Source organism: Acipenser ruthenus, chromosome 9 (assembly GCF_902713425.1).
Source record: "Acipenser ruthenus chromosome 9, fAciRut3.2 maternal haplotype, whole genome shotgun sequence".
In the NCBI taxonomy this organism is placed as follows: domain Eukaryota; kingdom Metazoa; phylum Chordata; class Actinopteri; order Acipenseriformes; family Acipenseridae; genus Acipenser; species Acipenser ruthenus.
Genome location: NC_081197.1, coordinates 46774239 through 46799650, shown reverse-complemented (window position 1 = coordinate 46799650; position 25412 = coordinate 46774239). Strand labels below are relative to the sequence as shown.

The 25412-nt window shown below is 38.6% G+C and overlaps 1 protein-coding gene across 3 annotated transcripts in view; it reads right to left on the bottom strand.

Moving 5' to 3' along the window:
* The window catches only part of LOC117405284 (protein Shroom2-like), a 78574-nt gene that overhangs the window by 41975 nt on the left and 11187 nt on the right, over positions 1–25412 (bottom strand). For all 3 annotated transcript variants that reach the window (XM_034008223.3, XM_034008225.3, XM_034008226.3), the window contains exon 2: positions 7673–7821. In XM_034008223.3, the coding sequence (XP_033864114.3) occupies positions 7673–7821 (149 nt within the window). The remainder of the gene's footprint in view (positions 1–7672; positions 7822–25412) is intronic.

Genomic DNA, 25412 nt, shown 5'->3' with positions numbered 1-25412 from the left:
TGAGCTTTCTACAGCTATGGAGAGTGTGACCAGTAAACTGTGACAAAGCTTTAGTGCAACCACGATATGTATTTAAAAAACAAAACATTTATAAATATAAATTCAACTGGCTTGTCTCACTGTCAGAATAGCTTATACTACACTGTCCTTTTCATCCACTAGTCCTCCGTATAATACTTAAAATAAAGTGCTTTGGATATCCATCTCTGTAAATAGACAAATAATGTCTAGTTAATATGTATTCCAACCCAAGGCTTGGCCCTGAATGACACCACTTCTCTGAACAAGAACCAAAAATGGTCTTCTCACCAGAAGGTTAATAACTGGTTTGGTCAATCCATTGGGTTTAACAATACTTAAGACCCGACACATAACTGGATTCAGCACGTACTTCAACTGTGCAACAAATTAAAGTGTTTTTTTGTTATTGTTTTTTCCTTGCGGAAAGGGAACAATCTAGGATTTCTGAATCCCAGTACAAAGACTGGTTATAGAGAAATTAGCCTATAAAATAGAAGTTGATCAAACCGGCTTCTGTCAACTGTTGCTGTCGAAGGTCGTTTTAACAATTCAGATGGTTAAGCCTCAAAGCCAAAGGGTCACTGGCTCCGGTTTCTTCATAAATGGCGCTCAGGCAATGCACCAGGTTACTTGTCATCAAGTAAAACATTTTATTAGCTAAGCTCCAAGAACAGCTTGAATTTGATTGTGTCCAGGATGAAAAGCGAATGTGGTATTTTACTCCCCACATGCCAGGAATAAACTTTATCAAATAAACAAAGTTAACATTTGTTTAAATACAAGGTCTAGTGCTAGTATTTTTTCCCAAAGCTTAAGGTTTTTTTCTAATGTATATAACATTTTAAATATTTATTGGTTTCCATAATCGTAAATTGTATAAACGCATTGATTCTTAGTCTGTGTGATTTGGAATGTCATGTCCCATAGGACCACATTGCAAATGAGATTGCATTATTCAGTAAAGTAAAATAAGATAAAAATGAAATGATTGCTAGGGATGCTGAAATATGCTTTTGAATCTGTACATATTAGGAATAACAAATCGAAATCAATAAAACTTAATCTGTCAAGTCTCAATAAATATTATAATATCACACTAGAAAATAAAAGCAAATAAAAACATTTAAAAAATGTTTTAGCACTTGGTTTTGTTATTGAAGTTCAGTACATTAACAATTTGTTTTAAAACAGCTTATTTAAAATTACATCATTAAAAAAAAAATGTTATCGGTTCAAGTAGCACTACAGTACACTGAATATACTTGTTTTAAATTCAAGAGCAGGAGGGGTGCTTTTAAAACAAACTGTGTCATGACCAGTTATGCTAGACTTAATTTATGTTCACATCAGCCTGGAGGCAGCCTCATCGATTAGGGTTTGTTTTGAAGAGCTATCCGCTGAGGAATGCAGAGTTTTTGTCTTCATATCTCTCAGGAGAATGGCAGCTTGCAGACCCATGCCTTCTGCACCCAGTGACTCACCATCAACTAACAGTTTCTTGAAAATGCCTCTTGGTATTTATCGTCCCAGCAATAACAGTGATGACAAGTTGATGTCTTAACAAAAGCTACGACAGCGAAACAAAAGCTACACACAAACAGAAATTGCTCTGTCCATAAAGCTATAACCCTTATATCCTCAAGTGTGCTCTAGAATTTCTCGTGTACTTGCTTTAAGTGCTGAATATGAACAGAGGATCTGATTGCTAAACTAAAGGTGCAATGCCAGTTAAGAATATTATAAAAAGAAAGTAGAAAATGATAAAAGGCCTGAAATGCTGGGAAAGATACTAGAAATCATTTATGAAAAAAATCAATTAATCGCTGTTAAAGATTTGTTAAGATTCTATAGAAGTCATCCTGAGCATAGAACATATGACAGAATTCTGAAGTTAATAAGCAACAACACATTTTTGTATGTTAAATAGTACAGTCTTCGTTTTTTTGATTTAGAAGAGTCAGTCATGTCTAGGGATTCTCTTCTAGCCTTTACAGTCCTCTCGCCAAAACTGCACGACACCCTACAAACCCGTCACCTTCACTCAATGTATTCCTTATAGAATAGCATTAAGAACTCCCCCATCACTCTACTCACACACAACAGATATCTGTTCTAATTTCTGTGACTACAAATGTGTTGACAGAACACAGGATGCTGAACAGATGTAGGCATAGTTTAGTTTTTTAACTTACCTGCTGAGAAGTGCTTTAAGTGCATAAACAAAAATGATATGCTGTACTAAACATGACAACTACTAGCACTCTCTTCCACTATGAGCGGTATTGTGCCATAATACAAGAGAGTTGTACTAAGACTCAGGACTCATCTAACAACTGCTCCAGAGAAACCATGGCAACTGTATCAGTATGGCTTCAGCAGCATTGCCACCATGATCACAGACCAGCTACACATGAGGTATACATTTTCACAGCAATAATATTGGACAGCACACCGTCAAAGCAAAAATCTGAAAGCAAGTGGTTTATGAGCTCTAAAGAATTTACTTGAAGCAGTTGTCAATATACTCTAAAAACACAATTCAGCTTGTGAACCTTGGGAAATGCTACACATTTACCAAAAATGATTCTGTGTCAAAGGGAAAAAGTTCCATAGCTCTTCAATATCAAGGATACTGCTTTTGAGCAAGCAAAACTTAATTACATCTCAAATTGAATAAATGTGCCCTTTTTAAAAGAACACACCGTGCTTGGGTTTCTTCCTGTTTACAGCAGGATACAGAACATTCCTGGACATTATCTAACCGCAAGTTGACTCTCACATGGGTCGACTACCTGCTCAGAATTCTTCTTTTTTTTTTGTAAAGCATTATAAAGCTAATACAAACCTTTCTAAATCTCCCTCCTGGCTTTTATTACAGTAAAGATGCATTGTTTGGATTTTTGGTTATACAGCCTCCAAAAACAGCAACTCTGGACAAAATAGTAATAGAACAGATCTTTTTTGCTCACGCATTTTCAATTACAGTGGAACGTCGCATATCTGACCATCACATAACCACCCTGATCAATTAACTGCCTCGCTAAATAAATAAATAAATAAATAAATAAATAAATAAATAAATAAATATTAAGAATAGGCTACGAGAGTAATGGCATTGGCAGCAGATGCAGCGTCTGCGATGGAAACAGAAAGAAAGCGTTATAGCAATCAGCCTTTTGGTGCGTTCCCCTTTAAGAGAGACGTGCTGTGTGCGTGTGTCAGTCAGCTGCGTGTGGCAGTGACGTTTCAATACACCAGTCGAGAAAGCTTTTTTTGGGGGGGCAATGTGTTTATATGATGGAGCACACACTTGCAGATATTGGCAGCGTCTTCTTGTAGCTTTTAAATGCATTTGAATTAAACAAAGCAAGCTTCATAAACGCAATGCTTACCGGCCGTTTGTTTAAAATAGCTGAAGCAATATTCAAATTGAGATGCTTATCGGCTGTAGGCAATATCAAGAAAGAGTGGAAATTACTGTGACAGAACTATTAAGAAAGTAGAACCACGGAGGCAGGGACTTCTATTGTTAAGAAAGAAGCCATCAGTTGCAGGTTACTGTACATTAACCGTTTGTTTTGTATTTTTATTTATTTATTTATTTATTTTTTTAAGCTTTGCGTGGAGATGGCTTACAGCAAACCGCATAGCAACACTGTATTTGTAGCCTAATTAATCTGACTTTTTCACATATCCGCCTATACCCCAGTCCACAGGGGGTTGGATATGCGACGTTGTACTGCAGTAATAATGTTCAATAATAGTAGTAAAAGTAATATATTGTAACCATAACTTTGAAAACGTTCGAACTTCGATAATCATAAATCGATAATCCTTTAGCCATCATTTAGTGTTCCATACTTTACACATCCTGTTTTCAAGTAAATGTATCCTGCCAACACACACTACAGAGTCACTTCCTGTGCAACAGGTAACTGACCCCACTTATAAGCAGCACAGAAAATGTGTGAGAGCCTCAGGTGGAGCCCTAATACCTGCTGCACAGGAAGTGAATCTGCATGATAAATCTGCTTCATCTTAGTCAAAGTAAAAATAAAGTCAGGTAAACTGATGAACGGGGTTGGGAAGGAAAGAGGGGGGTTGTTATGATAGAAAAACGTCTGACAGCCAACCCGAGACCGGGCCTAGTTACCTGGTCAACGGTCATCAATGGAATTATTTTTTCAAAGCTGCACTAGCAGTCTGCTGTTTTGAGTGAAGTCATTTTTCCTAGAACTCTTAAGAGCTGTGTTGCTGTGTTGCCATGTTGAAAGAATGAATGCATCCTGTACTGACTGCTTCTCCCAGCAAAGGACTGAATGGTTTAATGCAAGTGCTGGACAATCCTTTGAACCCTAGCTGCTAATATATCTACTCTACTGGCACGGTGTGAAAAGTGCGACGAGATATCTTTAAATCGTATCAGTCACTTAATAATGGTGAATTACAAAGCAGCTGTACTTTTAAGTAATGTACTTTCCTCATTAGAAATTACAACAGAGCCCCTCCCATTACACCCTTAACAGTTTCTCAACCAGTAAATTGGGGTATTAAATTCAAACTAGCATATACATTATTCCTAAGTAAAGCTAGATAGATCGATTAAGTAGGTCACCATGGCCTAGATTTTGCTTCTCACAATTTGTGCTCCTGAATGCCAAACCAAAGTCCACTGAGATGAAGTAGTTTCCAGTACAGAACTTCAGAGCACTACCCCGTACTAATCAGCAGTTATAAAATGTATTATTATTTTTTTTTTAAACTGGCCCCTGTCGCTATTGAAAGTGTGAAAACCTAATCTGGGTTTGCTTTTTTGCATTCATTTTTCCTTTCCAGTACCCTATAGGTTTGATAAGTCACCTCATGCAAAATGAGATGCAGACTGATTTTTTTTTTTTTCTTTTTTCCCCCCACGGTAACCAGGTAACCTGGATACAGCTGAAAGTATTTTAAAAGGGCCCTTTTTTCTTTGTATCAAAATGCAAATAAAACCTCACAGTCAACTGAAAAACAGAGTGCTGCTTTGAATATAACTTGTTCAGGGCTTAACTGGGCTGCTTCTACAGAACCAGTTTGTCATCCAAAATATGCTGGCTCTAAAACAAACAGAAATAACAGAAAAGGATAAGCAAAGCATTATTTTATATTGAGTCTTGAAAGATGACAAGCTTCCTTCTAATGTACGCTTGCTCTGCTTAATTTATTTAAAATCCCATAATGTAGTGCAATTTTACCATTCTTCTAATTGTTGCGCCTTCGTTAACTCCAAAAATATACTTTGTTACTGTCCAGTTTCTTTACATCACACACAAACCAAATCAAAAAGTCGTAACATCACTGTGTCGTCACGTCTTCTCTGACCCATTTTCTTAATATTCTTAGTGCATCTTTTAAACTGTGGCAGCCTGTTCTGAAATTACCACACTAAAGGCAGATACATTCAAACAAGCAAACAAAAACACAACAAAGACCATGGTCTTGTCTATAACCTGTGAAGGCACTGGTACCTAAAACTGACAGGCGAGGGTAGAGACTTCATCTTGTAATTTATAAACGTCTTCTGCTAGAGGACAATGACTACCTGTAGTCCCTCAACACCAGAACCTGAAATAAGGACCTCGCTATGAGGAAAGGAAGAGTAGGCCAGGTGTAATGAAAAGGTGAAAACAACTACATCCAAAAAATGTTTTGTGTTGTGACCTAGATGCACATTGTGTACAGGAATCACAGCATGGTAGCTATAGGCTTTCGACACTATTACTGTACTTCCCTCAATTGTGGCCAAGCAATGACCTACCAGCACTTTATCTTCGTGCTAATCTGGATTGCATGCCATTTCAGGACAGGAGAACCTATTATTGGATGACACTGCAGGGGAGTGTAGAGTGTAATTATTATTATTTGTTTATTTAGCAGACGCCTATATCCAAGGCGACTTACAGAGACTAGGATGTTTGAACTATGCATCAGCTGCAGAGTCACTTACAATTACGTCTCACCCGAAAGACGGAGCACAAGGAGGTTAAGTGACTTGCTCAGGGTCACACAATGAGACAATGGCTGAGGTGGCATTTGAACCAGGGACCTCCTGGTTACAAGCCCTTTTCTTTAACCACTGGACCACACAGCCTCCTTAATTATGGCATTCTACTTGTGGTACCTACCCTCCCACCCCTGGAACATCCATGACTGAGATCATGCAACTGCTTGACTACTGCAGCACACAGTCCAGTTCAAGAGCCACGCAATCCTTAAAAGGGAAATAAACAAAAGCGTTCTGGATCAAACTGCTGACCTGAGATATACTGCTCTGTTGTCAGCCTGCGGTAAAGCACAATCCCTGGCAGACTGCACAGATCACAAATGGGAACAGGAAATTCCTGCATTCCTCCCTTTCACACTATTAATCCAAGACCATGAGGATTAACATTTTAGATCTTAAATGTTAGTACCTTTATTTATCTTGCCCTTTTGTGAGATATCCATGTAATCTGCTAGAAATAGAGCAAAACCTGCATTTTTCATTAGTTTTTGTTTTGTCTTTTATAGCCTAGTGTGACTGAACCTTTCGCTCTCCCAGCTGAAATGAAAAGTATGAAATATGTAATTTATTCCACATGCTTGAGGCCTTTTCTCCAGAAGCTTGAAGTAATGCCCCTACACTTGACATTAAATAAGCAACCAGTTTTGTTCTCCAGCAGAATCTAAAAAAAACAAAATTGCTATAAAAATTTAAAATCAACCAAATGTAAAATGTTCTATCTTCTCTTCAATGATGCACCCATATTGAGAACTGACAAACCTACACACCAATAATTATTGTCTAAAAATGGTTTTGTTTGTTTAATGCTTGATCTTGTTTTAAAATGTACTGTCGCCTGTGCCGCTGCTTCTTCTACACCACTGCTGGGTCTAAATATTAACTTTTCAGGTCTGGATGTAAACTTCATAACAGTGTACAAGTTAATACTCAGCATTAACACGTGGCCTGTGCCAAACTACAGAGCAAACAACAGCTTTCAATCTCCCACGGAGTCAGTTAGTCACATTGAAAAGTGCGATGCATACCTTTTTGATTACTCCCATAAAACTGAAGGTTAATGGAAAAACCCTAATTGGGGATTTCAATTAAATGTCCCTCGGAAATGTTAACAAGGTCATAAATGTAACACAATTTTTTTTTAAATTGATTTGACCAACCAAATGTTTTGTGCGTGAGAGCCGAACGAGCACTTAAAGAACAGCTTAAACACTAAGTATTGTAGTTAACTAGTTTCAAATAAGACCAGCTGTACACAAGTCTAATTCTCTTCGGCATATAACACATTTTCACCAAAATCCTCATCGGCTGTAATACACAAATGTGCTGTATGAGAACTACCCAAATAGCATTATATTGCAAGTATATATTACTAGAAAAAAATGGTATGAGCAAGGTTTTATTCTACAGAATGACAGTATGCTATGATTCCAAAGATTACATGCTTCCCTTCCAAGGGCTCCTCTTGGTATCATCCAGGATCACTTTAAATGCAGAAGCACTTGGATATGGAACCATACAGGCCTCCTCACTCTAGAGTGACTGTATTGCTGTACGACCTGCCCGGTTTAAAGCGAGCAGCAGTTTCTTCACCAGACCTCGGGTCCCTACCTTTTGACCACCAGCGTCAGCGACTTGTGGGAGCCCTTCACCAGACAGATGGCCTCTTGCCTGTATTCGGTCAGGAACTCATTGATGCTGACAATCTCATCTCCGGCCTGGAGTTTCCCTGCTGCTGCAGCCTTACTACCTTCCTCGACCTAGAACAGAACAAGACATCGGCACACGCTTAGACATGATCCCACAGAGACACACACCCTTACCCTTCTGAAAGGTGCAAAATAAATAAATCTCCCAAGAAAACCCATTCTTCAATTTTATTTGATAGAAAACCAAAAGCCTAAAGATTAACACCCAAAGTCTTAAACACACAAAATGCAGTGGACTAGACAACACAATAGACAACACAATAGACGTTGGAAAACTCAATAGACTCAATAGTCTAATTCCTGGAAGATGTGTCTGTAAGGTGTATAGGACTTTTACTGTGAAAAGTTACTGATGAACCACAATACCATTCGTCTCAAGCCAGGTATAAAAGATGAGCTTTTTCTGACGGGGCATGTATTGGGAACCACAATGTGACTGTACAGCTTAAGGCGATGTTGTCCCCATTTTACCTTTTAACCACTTCAACACCATGACGTACGCATGTACTTATGTCAAATGAAAACCCACTTAAAGTACCATGCCGTACATGTGTACGTCAAGTTTCCCAATTCTATTCTATGATCGGTTTCTCAGTCGAGATTTCAGCTTTGATTCTCTAAGGCAGTGCTAGTACTGTGGAATGTGCAATGAAAGTCAGGAGAGGGTCAATTAATGACATTTAATTGATTTTTATATATATATATATATATATATAAGAGCTGGATTTGGAAGTACAGTAGGTGCCATGTGATGAATAGCTTTTCTTATTTTTAGCAAATTCAGTAAAGACTGGGTGACATATTCTGGTTCATGCAACCCAATCTTGGTGCATGACCAGATGGTCATTAATAACAGTGTTGATTACAGGTTTAGTTATTCACAGACACATTGTCAGCAATGACACACAGATATGCTTAGCTACTGTACTACGCTATTGCCCTGTTATACAGTGCAATCAGATGTGAACATGAAAAGTAATACAAGGAGGTTGGATTTGGCTAAACCCCAGCGGGTATTTTTAGTTTAGTTTCAAACATATTATTCTAATGTTCTGACAGATACTGAATGCACTGCATTGAACCATAATGTGAACTGATGCAGATGACTAACAGGTAAAAGCCCTGTCTTGTTGTAGTAAACTTGTATAAATAGTAAAACAAACTAGTAAAATTCTTTGCTGGACAAATTCAGTGACAATTTTTCAAACAGAAGCAAATACTAAAAGCCACAAGCAGAAGTTTTTTTTTTCCCCCCCTGTTTAAAAGAACAAAAACACATAGCAATAGAACCCACGAAAGCAAAATTCCATAAATGTCAAAGGACAACCAACCATTCCACTCAACCAAACATCTCCCACTGCTCTTATATTAAAAGGCGACCAAATGCTCCAGAACCGATCAGGTTTTTAAATTCATAAATCATAGTTCATTTTTTGTTCTCACTTAAGACTATTTATTTATTTATTTATTTTTTTTACTGGCGTTCCCTGAACTAACTTGCTTATTCAATATTGCAAACTATGCGTGCTCTGCTCTCCGTACCAGAACACTGAGCTGTAGGAAAGTGGGAAGTGAAGTCCTGCTTTCGTTACATTTTTTAAAACTGTATCAACATAATTAATATTTAACTTAACTTGAGGGGAGCTCATTTTTAAAACATATTTAATATGATCGGCTAGTAGTTGGGAGATTTAAATCATAATGACCATATTTCTTTCTTTTTCTCTACATTACATCTAGCTATGGTAATTTGAAGAAAAAATAAAATAAAACTACTGGTACCCAACATCAGAACTACCATTAATTTTGCCAATTAACAAGCAGACCCAAAACTTAGCAATATTGTAACTACAGTGCAGCCAAATAGACAATGAAAAAAAAAAAGACTTCTCTGAGCCATTTCTTTCTGTCAGCAGCCACTGACGTTTTTCAAACAGTTGCTTATGGGAAGCAGTCAGTAAGACAGCCCGAAATGTTTTCCAGTTCTCCACAGTGGGAACTAAAACGCAGAGTACGTGCCCACCAGCATTCTGAAGCTTGCACCTCACACAGCGCAGCTGTATTACCTCCACGATTTAAAAGAAGTAAAAAAATCTGCGATAAGGCTGCCCTTGTCAGATGGACAGACATCAGTCCCGGGGACACAGACAACTGTAAACCCGAGTCCCAACAAATCATGAATGCGTGAAGAACGTCTCAGAGAGCCTGTGTGTGTGTATAACTTTACAATTATTTTTCTGCTCGTCAACAATGTATAGGCGTCTACATTATTCCCCGCTGGGGAACTTTGTACAGCGTTTTTACCACAAACTTTTGATGTTTTTATAAGCCTATTTATGTTTGACTTGTGGCTTGTGATTATATTACACTAATAACTAATGTTTAAAACATCAGAATTTTTAATTATAAAGCAATGCTTAAATGTTAATTAAGAACATTTCACATTTCAAAATCTTTTGATGACATTTATATTATACAGACCAATGTGCTTTATTAGCGATGGTATGGATTAACTGGAACAGGTACTGGAGGCTAACAGCAGAGATACAGTATCGGTTCCCATGGAGATTAAACCACAAAACCTAAAGGAATGCAGATGGCTTTATAGTGTCCAAAAAAGAAATTGACTCTTTTACATGGCACACAGTGTATCCCTCAGCTGGGCAGGTGGCCTCGATGTAAATCAAATGAAAATGAGCTGGAACCAATAACTTGATGCCCTGGGTCCATGCCCAGAAAAGCTGATTGTAAGAGCCCTCTAAGAGACACACGTTTTGGTTTAGAAGGAATAATAATGAATCCTCCCAACTGAGTGGCCTGAACAATACAGAGCAGCCCTTTGCATTCTGTTTTGCCACCTCAAAAGGGAGAAGTGGATTTGGGTTATGTTCCTTTGAATAGACCTTTATGCATGCTTCAAGGCCACTGTGTGCCTCAGGCTCAGCCTCTGTGTTTTCAGCTATTAGAATTATAAGCAAGAACTCTTTCAGTAGAAAGGAAATATTAACGCTAAGGTCACAGTATATATGAAGTTTGGTGTTGTCAATTTTAATAAACACTAAGAAAATCTGCTATAAACTTCATGGTCTTTGAGGTACCCATTATAAAGGTTTACCATCATAACAAATCATAGCAATGTGTAATAAAAGCATAGTAAAATGTCAGAAATACTGCAGTAAACTAACTCTGTTGGCATAATATAATACATAGCGCATCCATATAAAAGGAAGTGCGGGAAAACATATTTTTGTTGTATTAGTGTCTGTTACACGGAAAAACCTGCATGAAAGACAGTTTCTGTATAAACATCTGAAGGTGTGTTGTGTAATAAACATTAAACATGTGGTGGCCCATATGGCACTGTGACATACTGTAGTGCCAAGCAGGTTTTTAGTGGGGGAAGCTTGTGTGTCTGCTTTTGGAAAACAGAATGGACTGTCAACAAAGACAAACTAGATAAAAGAGCAAAACTATAGACACGGATGTATTAAACAGATAGTAATTAATTACACTTTAAAACGCAACACAATTCTTGGACACTTCTGCGTTATGAGTCTATATATGTGTATATAGAGTTACTTGATCTAGCCAAGGACTGTGGACAGCATTTACTAAGCTTTACTTTTGAAACACCATCAACTATTTTTCCACTCCACTTGGTGTTTTTTGCTGCGGTGGAGCAAAGATAAGAACATACTGTACTGTACTGTATGTCCCAGCATCTGACTCCAGTCAGTTAAGTCTTTTCATCTGGGATGCCACTGGAGTCATATATCACTAACCTAAAATATCCAGTTATACAAACCATGCTATTATAATGAAATGCATGCTGGATAGCAACTGCAGAAACCAAACATCTATTTCAGAATTCTATGATAAGAACCTAAAAACATTTACAGATTTCTGTACTTGTTATTCAAATGGCCATTACATTTTTCGATGAAGTATAAAAACATAAAACTAAAGAATAAATAACTTTCAGCATGGTATAAATAGCGATCAGTACTCCGAACAAATCACTAATCAAGTCCCAACTGGTTTGGATTCATGAGAGTCTACTGTAGTTAGTTAATCGCAACTAGGTCTGCCATCCTCCAGTATAAAAAGAATGAATAAACCATGAACAGCTGCAGTGTGCTGGTGTTCCGGATGGATGTCGATGAACATTTAATCTCACTGAGCTCATTCTTATAGCCTTTCTTTTTCTAATTTTAGAGCTCTTTTCACAAATCTATTAGGACCTTTTTTAAAAATCTCATTTTAATTCATTAAATCTAGCTTGCAATTAATGAATCTATTTTAGAGGATTTGTTAATTTACTCACGTTTTTCAAAACACTGTTTAACTTAAGAGGAGATCTATACACTGAAAAAGTGTCCTTAAAATAAAATAATCACTGCTTCGATACCATATAGTTCGTTTTCTTTTACTTCTGTCCATAAATACAACCAGTAACCAGTAGCAGGTCAAACTCAGATAGTATTAAGCGGTTACTTTTTTATTTTGTAATTTCAAGAACAGCTTCTAACAGATTCCACATGGCTAGTTCTAGTCCTCCCTGCACAGTATTTATAGAAAACACAGATGGGGATATCTTAAATCTTTTTTTGTGCTACAAGGTCACCCCAGATGTAGCCAAAAACAGTAGTGCTCCAAAACAAGCTTCCCCATATGTTTATGGTAAGGCAATTCAAGCGTTGAAAGTTTCAATAAGAAAGTGCATTAAAAGACTGTGACTAAATGTTTCTGATGAGCAGTCAGAACGTCTGAGGGTGGGGGACTGTCAGGCTAAATTCATCTTCTAAAGAAATTTGAACTTGAAAGATACTAATGCAGTATGTTACCTAGTTGCAGCTTTTTAAAATGTCTCATATGGACCAACTCGACAGAGTAAGATAACATAAAAGTACAGTACATCTGAAAAGAGTGCAGGTCAGTTATGGAATACAGAAGCTACAGGCTGGGCTGGTCACCTGGATCATGGAAGCTGTTTAAAACAGAAACATGACGGCAACCAGGTACCTCCACCAGCGCTGGGTCCTCCAGCGGTGGCTACATCTTTTGGCTCTGGAGATGACAGCAGCTCCTCAACCTTTTGCACTGGAGATGGCAGTGGCTCCTCCCCCTTTGGCACTGGAGACGACATAGGCTCCTCCCTTATTTGGCACTGGAGATGGCAGAGGCTCCTCCCCTTTTGGCTCTTGGGATGACAGCGGCTCCTTTCCTCGCCTCCAGGAACGGCCTGTCCTCTCCTCCTTTCATTTTGGGGCAGGCTGCTTGGTCTTCTCCAGCCTTCGGGCAGGCAGCTCCTCTTCTTCCTCTTGGATGGCCACACCTGTGATTTCTGGCAGGGACAGATTTAACCCCATCCCTGCCAACCTTACATTCCCCCACACACTATTTACACCAGCAGGGCTTCTGCCCTGCCACAGGACGTTAGACACAAAGTCTCCGATGCAGCTACATACAAGTCAGGAAGTGTTTCAGCTGATCATAAACAGCAAATACATTGAATATTAACACATTTAAAACAGAAAAGTGTCTGCAAACCTGATGCACAATTAACATGTTTAATGATGTTTTAATGAAAAACCCCAAAAAAAACCTTCATTATGTTTCACGCTACTCAAAACTGAAGACCGAAAAACGAAGAACCCTAACAATAAGAATGTAGCTTTGCACTGGGTACAAGGAAAACACTTTGTAGACTTTTCAGTAGAGCCTAAAAAAGTTACCAGCTCCACTCAGACAAACTGACTTACTTTATTTGTGAAAAGTACATGAGGGGTCCGCACTCTGTGTTGCAGCAGTTCCTATGGGGTACAATGGCTCACGCTGGACCCCTGCCAGCCAGATAAAGGACTGTGTCACTCAAAGTGACGGAACACTGCGCCTGTGGTCTGCTGTGACGCAAACTGAAAATGAGGAACAAAAGACTTGGAATAATTGTTTCCTGAAGCTGACATACCCAGGCAGGAAAGGGTGTAGATACTGCATGTCAATTCAGTGCTGAACCATTTCACCCCACAGGGTTGCATACTGCAAGCCTTTCTTCCTTTGTTTCTTATCATTCCCCTTTTAAAAATAGCCCAATGCCCCGTGCCCGGTAGAATGCTGACTGTCAGGGAAGGAAACGGCTGGAATAAACTTGGACAAGATACAGTAAACATAGCTCTTAAAAAGCACTCTGTCAGCAGCACTCCCGAGTCTCTTATTCTCATCTGCAAATGGCAGTAAACAGAATGCACTTGTTGGTTTACTAGCAAAATGAAATTCTTTCCATATAATTCATCTAGCTAGATCCTGTTTTACAACCTAATATAAAAGCATGCCCCCCGCCCCCATGTTTGTATGTGCTGAAAAGACTGAAATAACCCCAAAGTCATAAATTCAACAGTAAAATCAAGGCCATTTGTGGCGTTGCCATGTCCAGATACCCCAGATTAAGATTTTACACCCCAGAGTTAATACTATATTATTATTTATTTCTTAGCCAACGTCCTTATCCAGGGCGACTTACAATTGTTACAAGAGATCACATTATTTTTTACATACAATTACCCATTTATACAGGTCAAGTGTGACCTCACAATAAAAACCCTTTCAAGTATTTAGTCATCATAAATGTTGTCATTACAGTTAATTTCTTACTGTTAAATACAATTAAATTATCTATAAAGAACCTATAAAGTGCTTTAAAAGTATGCTGTCATGATTGTGACATTTTGTGACTAAGATTTACACACTATGATAAAGGTGTAAAAAACATATTCAAGTAGTGACCAGTCATATGCAATACAAAGAAGAAAAAAAACAGCTTGTTTACTGTCAAAATGTAGAGGAGCTTTTTTTTTTTTCTTTAGTAAAACAATGTCATTGTCCTAAAAGGGAAGCAATGCTTGACAGCAGTAATGGATTACAACAGTAAAACTGCTGCCCTGAGATATTAACCTCCAAGTTTTATCTGGAACTCACTACATAGGAATCAAACTCACAGGGTGAGTTTAGCATCCAAAACTCTCAGCGAGACCCAGCAGAGCTTTCATATTTTATCGTGTAGATGTCTAACAGGCTCCGAGCAGCCACCTTTAGGCCTGAACTTTAAAAAAGGTATAGGACTTTCTAGCCTACAAGAGAGCCCTTAGTTTTAAAACCTGATGATTTTGCTGGATGTGTTGTAGATTTAAGCTCTTGTGAAAAGTGCAAGCACTGTTATCCAGCTTCAGTGCAGGCAGCAACAACGCGAGATCCCCATTGTGGCAGGTCAGCCAATAGGAAAGCAGGCAAAAGTCGTCACACAAAAAAAACAGACTATATTTCAAGCACAGGGTTGTGCAATGTTATGGGCCTTACAGTTCCCTCCATTCCAGCCACATTCTCACATGACAGGAATGGAGGGAGCCAGGGACCAAATTCCATGCAGGGATAGGGAGTTTTGATATTAACACAGCAGATGTGTGGAAGTGAGCAAAGCACATATCCTTCCCTGAAGGAGTCGCAATGTAACTAACTCTAGATGTCACTATAGATAAAACAGCAGCTTTGAAGTTATTGATTTAAAGGGGTCGATTCCCATTGATGAGTTTCACTATTGTAAGTCATTAATTCAGTTAAAATTTTTTTGTTTCTTACATTTTAACAAAAGCCATACACACTCTCTACTGTGGACAATTTGTTATGGTTTTATTGCGTTCATCTGGGATAAGTAAGAAGATCTAGTTTTAGAGATAATCATGCCTTAGATTTGTTGAATGTTTACAAGCCAAACTGCACACTACGGAACATGGAGAAACTGGAGAGGTTCACAGATTTTACTCCTAATATAATTACATTCACACACGTTAAGCTTTTATAGTAGGTGTAAACTTCTTATAAAAATGGATAACACGACCTCAGACACATCTGCTGACCACTAACTTATACAAAGGTAAGAATGGTTCATTATGTCTATTTTTACTATCATGATGGTCGTATGCTATATATGACAGAGTTTAGACCTTTAACTAGGAGATATTCTCCATGTATGCATTTTCTTCCTGCTTCTGTAGTTGAGTTTTTAAGGTCTCAAATTTTGAGTTTGCAATGGGATCTATACCTATGCTGCCGCTTTCTTTCCGTAATTATGTAACCTTAAGACGGACCACCTGAAGGGAGCCGGTGGACCACAGACTGAGAACCACTGGCCTATACCAATCTTCATCTCAATATATAAAGCTTTACTGGTTATCTCAGTCACCTGGGATATTTAAAAAGTGTGTATACTGTACACACTACGGTAACCACATAGTGCTCAAGATATGTAAACAACCACGCACCTACTGGTGTAGGGCAATGTTAGGTGAAGAATCCAACCTAAACTAATGGGAGTGTGTATACAAGTCCTTCTTTAACTATGGACACTACCGCTGTATGCTGTGTGAAGACATATGAGCCAACCACAGAGCAATGGGACATGCTACATGTAGTCAGATGACATTGAGAAAGAGGTTGGCTGATAAGAGAAACAAAGAAAACAGACAGAGGGCTGATGAAGAATAATGATGTGGGTCCAGATGAAAGGCTGATTAAGTCAAGACAGGCACTTCAGTTACTTAAGAATTCCGCAAAGCCATAGTGCTGGACCATGGATTTATAGACACATGCTCCTCCATTCATTATGAAGATAACCCCTGAATGCTGGAATGTTAAATACCTTACATATGGTTCAACGTAATAGTTTGAGTTGTTGATTCAATAGCTAACATGATTTGATAGGGGGCACAACCTTTGTTAAAAAGTAAAGAATCTAGAAAAAAAAGCTGAATTTTGCAGCAAATGTCATAGACTGCATTCTTTTATCCAAAAAGGAAGATCTAACTGCTTTCGAAATGTAAGAGTCATTTAAAATGAACCTTGTCTAGTCCTTAGAGCCGGCATTCAGTTATACTGCAAGGATTATTGACCACATTGTCAAACAGGTAACACAGCAATAACGATCCATGATGCGGTACAGAACAGAAAAGCCAGAGCACTTGTTGCTATGGTTTATTTATTTATTTTATTTTATTAATTTATTTTTAATCGCTCTTCCTGCAGTGATTTAGAGGACAGATCTCAAACCCCAGTCCACTATAGAGGACATTTTGAAAAGAACTTTGTTGTCAGCATGTTAACAATGAAAAGACAAAATTACAGGTGCATTATTTAAACAGTTGTAGCAACACGTGGGAATGTATAACACTATATTTTTTAGAACCCCACTACTTCCTGCAAGTTCCCCTGACAATTACTTTTTACCAGACAAAAAAAGGCAATCTGTTAGCTGATCAATGGCCTTTTTTAATTAATAAAAAGAAAAAGAGTGAAAACATTTCCTGCTCGCCTGTTAGAGATCCTACTCTTTCCTAACTTAGCGGTCTTCCTGAAAATATCACAAGGCTGACAGATGTTCAGAACTATAAGGGTTGTGGCTCTGTAGTGCGCCAAGTTTAAAAAAAAAAATAAATAATGCTTGCATGCTTAATCATATCCTGATGTAACTATCACTACTTAATCATATCCTGATGTAACTTTCACTATTATCTGCTGTATTATTGAATTGTGGTTTGTCACACTTGAGAATTATTGTATTTCTTGTTCTTATTGTATGACTTATATTGTAACACTTGAATGTATTTGTATTTGCTTGCGATTGTAAGTCGCCCTGGATAAGGGCGTCTGCTAAGAAATAAATAATAATAATAATAATAATGCTACTTGATGAATGTATTGTAAACAGTCTACCAGAAACAGGGAAAGGCACAGATCGAACAGCATTTGAAAGTGGGGGATAGTAGATACACGTCAAGCAGGCGCCACAGTAGCAAGCACATTCATGTTGGTAGGCTGCTTCAAGACATCGGTCACCAGTGTATCAGGAAAGGGGGGAAAAAAAGGAAAAGTGGTCGCCAACAGAGCAGTGGGCGGACAGAGAAGAAAAGATGGTTAGTGAGGTTTGTCAAGTTTTAAATAATAACAACTCAATAGATTATCATCCCTCAAGACACCTTCCAGCACCTTGTGGAGTCTAAACCACGTCAGGGCTGTGATACCTGATATCAGGTACTCAGTCCTAATTAATATGTCTTGAACATCCGATACACTATGAAATGCTATTAATCTGGCATACAAGTAGATACAAATGTGTATTTGGGAATTGGGTGATTCCACAATTTGCTGATCCATTGTACTGCTGTCCTGTAGGTTTACAGGAATCTTTTTGTACTGTATGGCCCCAATTGTGAAATTTCTGAATGTAGTCTCTTCACCATCTGTTCTTTCACACAACAGCAACCAGCTCTGTTACTCCTTTAAGTCACCAGGCAGGAGCCCATAATGACTAATTTCAGTGTGATTAGTTTAGGCAGCGACATACAGGTCTGTATTAATGAGGCCTCTGTAAATGGTTTAGAGCAGGGGTGTCAAACTCCAGTCCTCGAGGACCGCAGAGTCTTCTGGTTTTTATTCCAACTTATGCTCTCAATTAACATAATTGATCTAATTATTAGTTCAATTGGACATATTTCATATGTTTCAAGGTCTTTTACAGTTGAGGATTTTAAAAATGCACTTGATTCAAGGTACACGACCTATGAAACATTCTGAGGCCTGAAGAGAAGTGTTAAATGTGTTCAATTTATCAAATAATGAGACCAATTAAGTAATTGAGAGCTCGGGTGGAACGAAAGCCATAAGACACTGCGGCCCTCCAGGAACGGAGTTTGACACCCCTGGTTTACAGCTTATCTTTGTTATCAAGCAAATTTAACAGGCAAACAGGTATTTGTTTTCTGTTTTTACTAGCAATTTAAAAATGATACTGTTGGATGGTGTAAATGTATTACTTCTTAGTAAACTTGTGTGTGTGCTAGATGATTTGGGCCGGCCCTCATTAAACATCTTCAAAAGGTTTAGACTAAAAAACATTGTGCCGAATATTTCAGTTTGGTTACAGTACCTTGTGTAATTATAGTGAAAGCTCAGAGGCCTACAAATTGAAAACACATGGCATTGTGTAAAACCATGCTGCTATGTTTACCATTTGCCTACCTGGAGATACAAAGCCTCTAGTTTAGTTTGCACATGCAGCTATTGCCTCTAGTTAAGCCTCTAGTTTAGTTTGCACATGCAGCTATTGATGGACAAGTGGTATAAGTCAACAGCAAAAAAAAAAAAGTAGCATTATTATTATTATTTATTTCTTAGCAGACGTCCTTATCCAGGGCGACTTACAATCATAAAGCTTGTCCTAACATGGAGTAAAAACACCTTTTCCACTGGATGCGTCTTCACAGCACATACCAGTAAACACAATCTGTAAACATGAGCCAACCTTAAATAACATTAAAAAGACAGCCCAGCACTGCGAACTTACCAACAGAGAGTTCCTAAATTACTTCTAAACTTCACCTACAGTAAGAGGTCGCTGACAGGCAAGAAATCAGAAACTATGCAGTATTTATGCAGTTAATTATGAGTTTTCGTCTGAATGCAGAACTTTTTTTTATGATGCTATTTTTTTCATGTTTTGCATTTCATTGATTCTGTTTTTACTCTAGAAGTATGTCTGATTTAATAACTTCTTGTCACGTGAAAGGAATTGGGAGGAAATATCATATCCCTTTCAAAATAAACATAATTCCTATTTTCTGGCTCTGTTACTAAGTGGACAAAAAATAACTGCTATTAGCCATCACTTGCATGAATAATTAATCGGAGCAGCTAAAGTTTCAACAAGCTACAGTACATTTTCATAGAGAGCAATGAAACAAACTTTGAACAGTTGTATCCGAGGGAATTTCTGCCATGCTCCTATCAGTTTCTCTCCGACCTAGTGGCTCTCCCAGAGTACACATTCCCCTCTTACCTAGACTCTGTATTACAGCAGTTGGGAAGGCTGGTACGCTATATCCTGATTGCTCAAAGCACAGATAGAAGCCTCATGTTAAGCAGTCCAGTGGCGGTTTTCAAACCTGGTGGTGTTTCAGCGCCCCTTTTCCTCCCCCCCAATAGTATGTAACATGTTCTAAACTCACTGATGGATTTGCAATCTGGAAGAAGGAACAGCTAGTGGTTGCAATAGAAATGTTGCTTACGAGGACTTATGATAATGTAAACATACTGATTTTAACATTTTGAATACAGACTTTAGAAACATGTTTTTGAGCTTCAGAACATAATTTCAAACAGCCTGGAATAGGTCAACATTGAATCTGTGCAAAAAACGGATTCAACAAAAGCCATCGCTGTACATGCAGTGGCTGATTGGGAAATCCTTTTCAAAAAGGTACTCTTAGATATACAGCACAGAAACAGACGTGGATGTGCGCTTGCTAATAAACAAATCCTGTACCCAACACTCATTTGCATTTACATGTCCAGCTTCAAAAGGAACATAAAACAATAGATATTACTAAATGGAAGTCTATTATTTTTGTACGATACCTATCAAAAGTGCAAGGATTGGGAATCCAGGGCTAACACCGTGTGTGATGAAGACACTGGTGCAGAAGGCAAATTTATTCAAAGCAGAATGAGCTGTGTTAACAATGTTTTAGATTTCCCAATGGGACAGAAAAAAAAACACACATGGTGGTCAAGAAAGCTGCATTTACATGTTCTCATCACTTTTTTTTTTACATCCATTTGGGATCCATTTTCAGCAGGTGACCGAATGAAGAATGACAAGAAAAAGAAAAGAACAGGTCACAGAGCAGCAGCTACAAGAGTGTTTCTTTACAGCTGAGGTTCTCAAACCGTTTATTTTTTTTTCTTGAGGATATATGCAAAGAGCAAATCTACGAAGCTAGCTTTTTACTATTCATTTACATTTTTATGATGTTTGCAACCATGTTGATTGGTTCTTATTGTAATTATAACATCACACCTAATTTCAATGTTCAAAAATAAAAAAAAATAAACACACACACATACCCATGGGTACCTATTGTAAAATGGAGCAGCCTATTAACTGCACTCTTTCTTTAAATTTTGATGAACTACTGTAGTTTCTTTGAAGATAATATTACCAAAATCTCATGTTGATTTTGGACTGAACCATTTCATAACTGGAAGAGGGGGGGATAAAAGTTAAATTTTCAAAAATAAAAAATACATTTTTATGTTAAAGCTATTCCGGAGTACAAGCTTCATTGGTGTGATTAATACTATGTTAATACGTTGTGAACAGGCACAGTTTGAGCAGCCCTCTCACCCAAACAGCACAAGATGACATTTCTTATACAACAAAGAGGCACTCTACACACAACGTATTCACTTACGTTACTAAAACAGTTTATGTTTAAGGTGCTTTGGCCCGAGTTGCCAACCATAGACATACATTACAGAGGCTAGGTGCGCTAGTGGACTCCCAGAAAGAGAAGGAGTTAAACAATGTCTACAGGCTCATGTCAGAGTTCCTGTTCATCCTTTCTCTTGCACTCTCAGCGGGCACTGTTTCTATGGCTGCCAAATCCAGTCAAGACTGAATTTCTGGCTTGATGAATTGCTTGTGCACTTTCCTTATCTGCGGGGATCTGAATGAAAAGTTTCCAGTTCTGGTCGGCCTTTATACTTCCCCGGTAATTTTATGAGCAGAGGTCTCGTTGGCAAACCTCACATGGGGAGTAGAGGATCAGTTTACAAAAACCTTTCCGCTCAGAATGTCCATTTGGGTTTCAAGGACAGTACAAGGTTGAGAGTCTTAACACATTTTACTAAGAAAAGAAGAAGAGTGCTGTTCCCTTCTAAACTGGAATTTATTCACGAACAAGAAAGTCATGCAACCTTATCCACAACTTAAACCAGCAATACATAAGTTGCAGACAAAGAATGAATCAGCCATAAGGAATGCTGAGAGCTCTACAAACCAGTCCTGAAAAAGTGACCACACACTGGACAGTATGTAGTAATTATCTTTGTCATTGATTGGTTCTTCCTGTGGTAGTCATTTCCATGCCTCCAGATCACTCAAGTCAGTGGGAATCAATTAGGAAAACAGCCTTTTACTGGTTTTCTTCATGGCTGGGTTGAACTTTGAATTTTATTTACAGTATAGCCAACCGATACCTGGTTCCACGCTCCAGTGTGCAATTTGTATATATTTTTTTGTGAAAATAAAATAAAACAAACTTTGTGAGAAACACTTAAGGTTAAAAATCCTGTACTGTAGTTTATTGTTTTTCTTCATTTTCTGATTTCCAGCTATCTGCACACATAGATAGGATTAGCAGTATTGTTTTTCAAGCATTGCAATACATAGAATATAAAACCATTCCCACTGGATTTTATAAGTTACTAGCTCACAGCCCTGTCTGTCTGGTCTTTGACCGAGGCCAGCTGAGCCCCAACGTTACTTCCCAACCCCATAATTTGTTTTGGAGGGGACAAGGGCAACAGCCATGCCACCCTCAGCCCAGGATTTATTTACAGGAATATAAAAATACCATGTGCATCCAGCACCAATCCTATCTTTCAAACCTAAATGTGGACACACAGTAACCTTGTCCTTTCTAAATCTCGTACAGAACAAACAACAAACAATATTTGCCAACCTAGCATGTGCTATGCTGTACTGTGGCCTAGAATTCACACTGTTTACAAAAGGAGTCTGGTGTCTTCAGATTATTACTGATTGAAAAGTTTAAAACGAGTGTGTGTGAAATCCATAGTGTTCAAGGATTAAACAGCAGTGTTTAGAAACAGAACTGAAATTTTTGCTTTGCTGAGATGTAACAGAATAGACCCAGTTACAAGCGCAGTAACATTTCCCTACATTTAAGGGGTGGATTCAATGAGGATATAGAACGCTGCTTTATGACCGGTGTTATTTCCCTGCTTTATGGCAAAATTGTCTCAAATCTTCAGACTGTGCTACATTGGTCTTCACACTCCCCTGGGGTTAGGGTGGAAAACGGTTGTATGTCCGTCTGTAAACCTACATTTCCTCATGAGTCATTTTCTTTCAACGTGTATCAAAGCAATGATGTCTGCAATCCAGATCTGCAAGGTGAGTCCCATTTGCTTGAGTCCCACTGTGTGCCTGCTTACGGGTCACCTTCTTCTGTGATGGGAAACGCACAACCTTGAGCTAAATACTGCATACCATACCATGTTAGACAGTGAAGTCAAGACTAAGGATCAAGAAATAGGCTTCAGCAAACAATGTGTTTGTGATTGATCGACTCTAATAGTGGGGAAGAAGGTAAACAACATTATTGTACTGGCATTAGGCTTAGTTACTGCATTTCATCTTAAATAAACATTGAAAATTAATAAAATAACAAATACAAGAAATACAAATATTTTCAGAAAAACAAAATTGAATGTTTCAACTGATACCTGAGCCCTTATTTATCACAAGTTTTCAGTTTGCATTTTTTTTGTTTGCAAAAGGGAAATAAAACCCTGGCGAGAACCATTTAAGGTTAAAAAGCCTGCACTGTAAGAAGCACCTCTGAGAAATGTTAATATCAAGTTTCATGACAATTGGATAAGCTGTTCTCCTGATATATCGAAAAAACTAATTGTGAAATACGTACGGACATACAAACAATTCCCTATCCTTTTCAGGGCATTGCATCCCTAGCACATATGGGTTCATAATTTTACAGTTTATATACTTTCTTGCCTTGTCAAAACACTATTTTGATTGGCACTCATTGCGCCATCTGTAGAAGGCAATGAAGTCAAATTCAGAGGCAGAAACAAAAGTAGTCCTGGAACAATCAGGCTAAATCTGGTCTGAACTGATTGCACAGGATCAACATGTCTCACTGAATGCAAGTTTACTAAAATAAGTTGATCCCTGGAGCCAGCATTACACTTCAGCCATCAACACCAGGCAGAAGGATATCTACATCATCAGAGGGAAAGAAACGCAAATGGATGGAGATGCAGATGGATCACATTAGTTTACTGTAAAGCTACACCTTAGTTGGCACTTATCTTGGCGAGAGCTGAGCTCAAATCAGCATGAAGTTTTAACATCTACTCTCGTGGAATGGAAATTATGAAGATCTGGATACGTCCAGTGACTGCTGTGAATAGTGCAGCTGGCAACAAGGGAAAGACCTTGTGACAGCATGGAGAGACAGCTGACAGGAGAAAAGAGACCCCATTGGGACTGGCAAGGGTTAGCTACCCTTGTCGGCAGTATCCAGCTCTGTGTTTTCAAAGGTAAACAGGATGTTGGAGACACCCGCCCAAGGCTTCTAAGAAATTAAAGAGAAAAATACCCCTAGAGTCTGTGAGGGCGGGGGCGGAAAATGACTCAACATTGGACAACGCGGTTAACGACTTAGGAACAAAAACGGATATGAGAATGGAGTGTACTTCACAAAGACTAGTTCAAGATCTGCAATTAGCAAAGACATGGAACTCCAGGTTTGTGTCTGCGGCTGGAGCAAGGCGACAACTGTCAGGTGTTTGAAGTTTCATCAAGGGAGAATGAAATGCTTGAAGGAGAAGGGACAAGGGCCTCGCATTGATCAGTACTTCTTACGAAGTCAGTCAATTCAGTCAAATGAAGTCCAGCGACAGGAAGCAAACCACATTTTGCAGGATATCAGCACCCCTGTCATAGACGTGAGGAGGACTTGCATGGATACAACTAGTGATGAACCTATCGAACCCGGTCAAACGAACCAGCATAAGAGAGAAAAGAACCTCAACGGGGACATCATCTACGCATATGGAAGCGAGAGGTTTGAAATTGAAAAAAGGAAGGAAAAAGTACAAACTATTCCTGGAAAGTCTAGACGGCAGCAGGAGATTGAACGCTTAGTTAGAGAAAGGAGACAGCTGAGGAAGCAATGGAGAAGAGCACAACAAAGTCAGAAAGAGGGACTCAATCTGTTACAAAGGGTCATAAAAGACAAGCTTGCAGCATTGCGCAGAGCTGAGCACCTACGGAAACGCTACAAAAATGAGCGTGCAAGAACTAACTTTTATAAAACTCCATTCAAATTTGTAAAGAAGTTATTCACCAGTGAGAAAAATGGCACTCTAAAATCACCTAAGTTTGAGCCGGAGAGATATTTGGAGGAAAAACATACAGATTAAAAAAGGCAGGAGCCTCTGTCAATTCCTTCAGATCCTATCACATCTATCAATCCACCAGAATACCAAATGGAGGAATGTGCACCTAAGTGGAAAGAAGTAGAGCAAGCTGTGAAAAAAGCAAGGGTGTCATCATCTCCAGGCCTAATGGAGTTCCGTTCAGAGTACACAAGAGTGCTTCTAGAGTTCTACGAATCCTGTGGAAATTGATGGCGCCATGACCAGGTGCTGCGATGTTTGGCCTTAGCATTGGAAGACAAGCGTAACATGACCAATAAGTTGCCACCAGTTCCATAAAAGCATTACACACAAAAGACAATATTCCTCCATCCAGGAGAGCAACCACCAAGAAAAGGTGTTAAAACCAAGCCTCACCCAGAACAACTGGAAGCTGCTGGCAGATGTTGGTCAACTGCTTATTTTTCCACCCGAGATTGCCGCCACTAACCTTCTACCAGACACTGTCTTGTGGTCTGGATCAGCATGTTTTGTTCATCTGGTAGATTTAACAGTGCCATGGAAGGATGCTGTGGATGAGGTGTATGAAAGGAAGAAACTTCGGTATG